General features: G+C 38.9%; 1 protein-coding gene across 1 annotated transcript; it reads left to right on the forward strand.

The window, feature by feature from the left end:
- Positions 1-693: 693 nt before the first annotated feature.
- Positions 694-2,019, forward strand: ZBTB26 (zinc finger and BTB domain containing 26; the record flags this gene model as incomplete). The annotated part of the gene is made up of 1 exon (XM_084237465.1): positions 694-2,019. The coding sequence occupies one exon, from the start codon at positions 694-696 to the stop codon at positions 2,017-2,019; it is 1,326 nt and encodes a 441-aa protein (XP_084093591.1).
- Between the last annotated feature and the right edge of the window lie 1,122 nt (positions 2,020-3,141).

The following is a 3,141-nucleotide window of genomic DNA, read 5'->3' on the forward strand; positions in this document are numbered from 1 at the left end:
TTTTCTCTATCAAATGTTTTATTTACTTTCTATATCAAGAAACATTCTTAATAGAGAGTTTGGATTTGTCAAGAATGCAAAGGATAAATAGCTATGCTTTTACTACTGTTTAAAGTTGTCCCTTAGGCCTGTGGCTTTTGTTTTACTGCAAAAATACTTGGATGGCTACGTTTACTTCAGTTTAAACAGGAGACGGTTTACCCAGGATCGGGACAAGCAAACTCACTGTTCTTTAAAATACAAAGAAAGGAAAAGCGTGTTTTGTCTTAGAAGAAAAAGCAGCTCACAGTATCATGTAAAAGAGAACAGTTACTTCATTATTACTCATTGGTATGTTTGAGTTTATTTTTGAAACCTGATAGGAGTCTCTTAAGAAGTGAAAATATGTTCCTGGAGTAGCTCAAGCACTGTTCTTGTATCAAGTATCTTAAAGAATTGAATAAATGCCAGACTATTAACACGATTCAGGTCCACTCCCTAGGTGCAGTTCACACTTGATGTTGGTAAGGAGTAATTTTTAACAGCCTCTGGAAGCTGTTTTAATAGCTTCCTCTTTCAAGGAAGATTTTATTAGTTTACATACAGTTATGACAACACAAATTTGTTTTTTGGAAGGAAAATCCAGGTTTCTTAATTGTTTTGAATTTTCTTAAATTCATCCTTTTTACATTTCTGTTCTTTAGGTCTGCCAAAATGTCTGAAAGATCAGATTTCCTTCACTTCAAGTTTGAAAATTATGGAGATTCAATGTTACAAAAAATGAACAAATTAAGAGAAGAGAATAAATTTTGTGATGTTACAGTTCTCATAGATGATATTGAGGTCCAGGGGCATAAAATTGTGTTTGCTGCAGGTTCCCCCTTCTTAAGAGACCAGTTTTTACTGAATGATTCCAGAGAGGTGAAAATCTCCATATTGCAGAGTTCCGAAGTGGGCAGACAATTGCTCTTATCCTGTTATAGTGGTGTGCTGGAATTCCCTGAGATGGAACTGGTAAATTACTTGACTGCTGCGAGTTTTCTTCAGATGAGCCACATTGTAGAACGGTGCACGCAGGCCTTGTGGAAGTTTATAAAGCCAAAACAACCAATGGATAGTAAAGAGGGATGTGAACCACAGAGTGCTTCTCCCCAGTCAAAAGAACAGCAGGGAGATGCCAGAGGCTCCCCAAAGCAGGACTCACCTTGTATTCATCCATCTGAAGACAGTATGGATATGGAGGACAGTGATATTCAGATTGTTAAGGTAGAGTCTATTGGGGATGTATCAGAGGTTAGAAGTAAAAAAGATCAGAACCAGTTTATTTCTTCTGAACCCACTGCTTTACATTCATCTGAGCCCCAGCACTCCCTGATAAATTCAACTGTGGAAAACAGAGTAAGTGAAATAGAACAAAACCATCTCCACAATTATGCCCTCTCTTACACAGGCAGTGATAACCTCATCATGGCCTCTAAAGATGTCTTTGGGCCTAATATTCGAGGTGTAGACAAAGGCCTACAATGGCATCACCAGTGCCCAAAGTGTACCAGGGTGTTTCGTCACCTGGAGAACTACGCCAACCATTTAAAAATGCACAAACTCTTTATGTGTCTACTCTGCGGCAAGACTTTTACTCAGAAAGGCAACCTTCATCGACACATGCGTGTGCATGCCGGCATTAAACCTTTCCAGTGTAAGATCTGTGGGAAAACCTTTTCTCAGAAGTGTTCCTTACAGGATCATCTTAACCTTCACAGTGGAGATAAGCCCCATAAGTGTAACTATTGTGACATGGTTTTTGCACATAAGCCAGTTTTGAGGAAACACCTTAAACAGCTGCATGGCAAAAACAGCTTTGATAATGCCAATGAAAGAAATGTGCAAGACCTCACAGTGGATTTTGATTCTTTTGCATGTACAACAGTCACAGACTCTAAAGGGTGTCAGCCACAGCCTGATGCAACACAGGTCCTGGATGCAGGTAAACTGGCCCAAGCTGTCCTGAACTTAAGGAACGATAGTACTTGTGTGAATTGAGTAGGAGCTTTATGCTCACAACTAGAACTGACTGAAAACGTGGCAATAGTCTGAGTCTTTGTAGGAGTGATTTTGCTAGTTTGACTACTCCAAAGCCTCTGTGCAGGTTGTAGGGGTGAGTCAAAGCAGAACAGACCGGTCGGCTTACCTGGTCTGGCCTTCTTTTGCCCTCTCCTGTTCTCTGTTTTGAGTTATTTATCTGTTGACGTCTATTTTCCTTTCCCAAGGAGTATTCCATTTGTCTACCTGACATTGACTTATGTGTGGGATTGACACTATTTTAGGCTTTTCACTGGGCACATTCTGAAGGTACCAACAAGTTAATAACTTTACCTTTTCTCTACTTGGATGCTTTTAGCTCTGCTAAAAGAAGTGAATAATATTTTTCTTTGGCAGAAAATAGGCTGATATGTAAGATGGTATTGCTGTTGGCCTGAATATGTGATAGAACTTCTGGTTGCCAATTGATAATTCATGTTTGATTAATGAATGAATCTACTTCCCACCATTTGTACTTGTCTTAGAGACGGCTATAAAGTATTTTGTTGTTCTGTACTCTTTCAACAGTATTTAGGGCCCAACTTCATGTCATTGAATTGTTCCCATAGACCAGAGTACAATCTTTTCATCAGCACCTGCAGACACATTGTTAAGGGTCACCACGAGGAGCATAAATCAACGAAGGATCGAAGTCCAGTTATACAACAGTACTTACATAGTGGGTTTTCCCAAAGAGAATCCAAATGTTGTAATTAATGTGTAATTGACTGATGTTTTTGACGTTAGGATTGCTCCAAAAACACTTAATATATGATAAAGTATGGTGGCTATTTGGGAGTCTCTGGACTCTTAGAGCTTTGTCATCAAAAGGTGAGTTTGGCCTTCAGAGTGTTGTTCAGTGTACTCGACTAGTCTCTCAATTCTCATTTCCTCATGTACTTAGTTTCCAAAATGTTTGGAAAAAATGGATCCCACAAAGAGCAGTCAGACTGCTGCATTCAGGTATTCCTATAAAAGTACACAGTCCCACCTTGCCACCTTTGATAGATTGCTAATAAAAATTGATCTTCCAGTATGGAAAAAAAAAAAGTTTTTCCTAAAGCACATGTTATAATTCAGAAA

Source organism: Talpa europaea, assembly GCF_964194135.1.
Source record: "Talpa europaea genome assembly, chromosome: 7".
Lineage (NCBI taxonomy): Eukaryota > Metazoa > Chordata > Mammalia > Eulipotyphla > Talpidae > Talpa > Talpa europaea.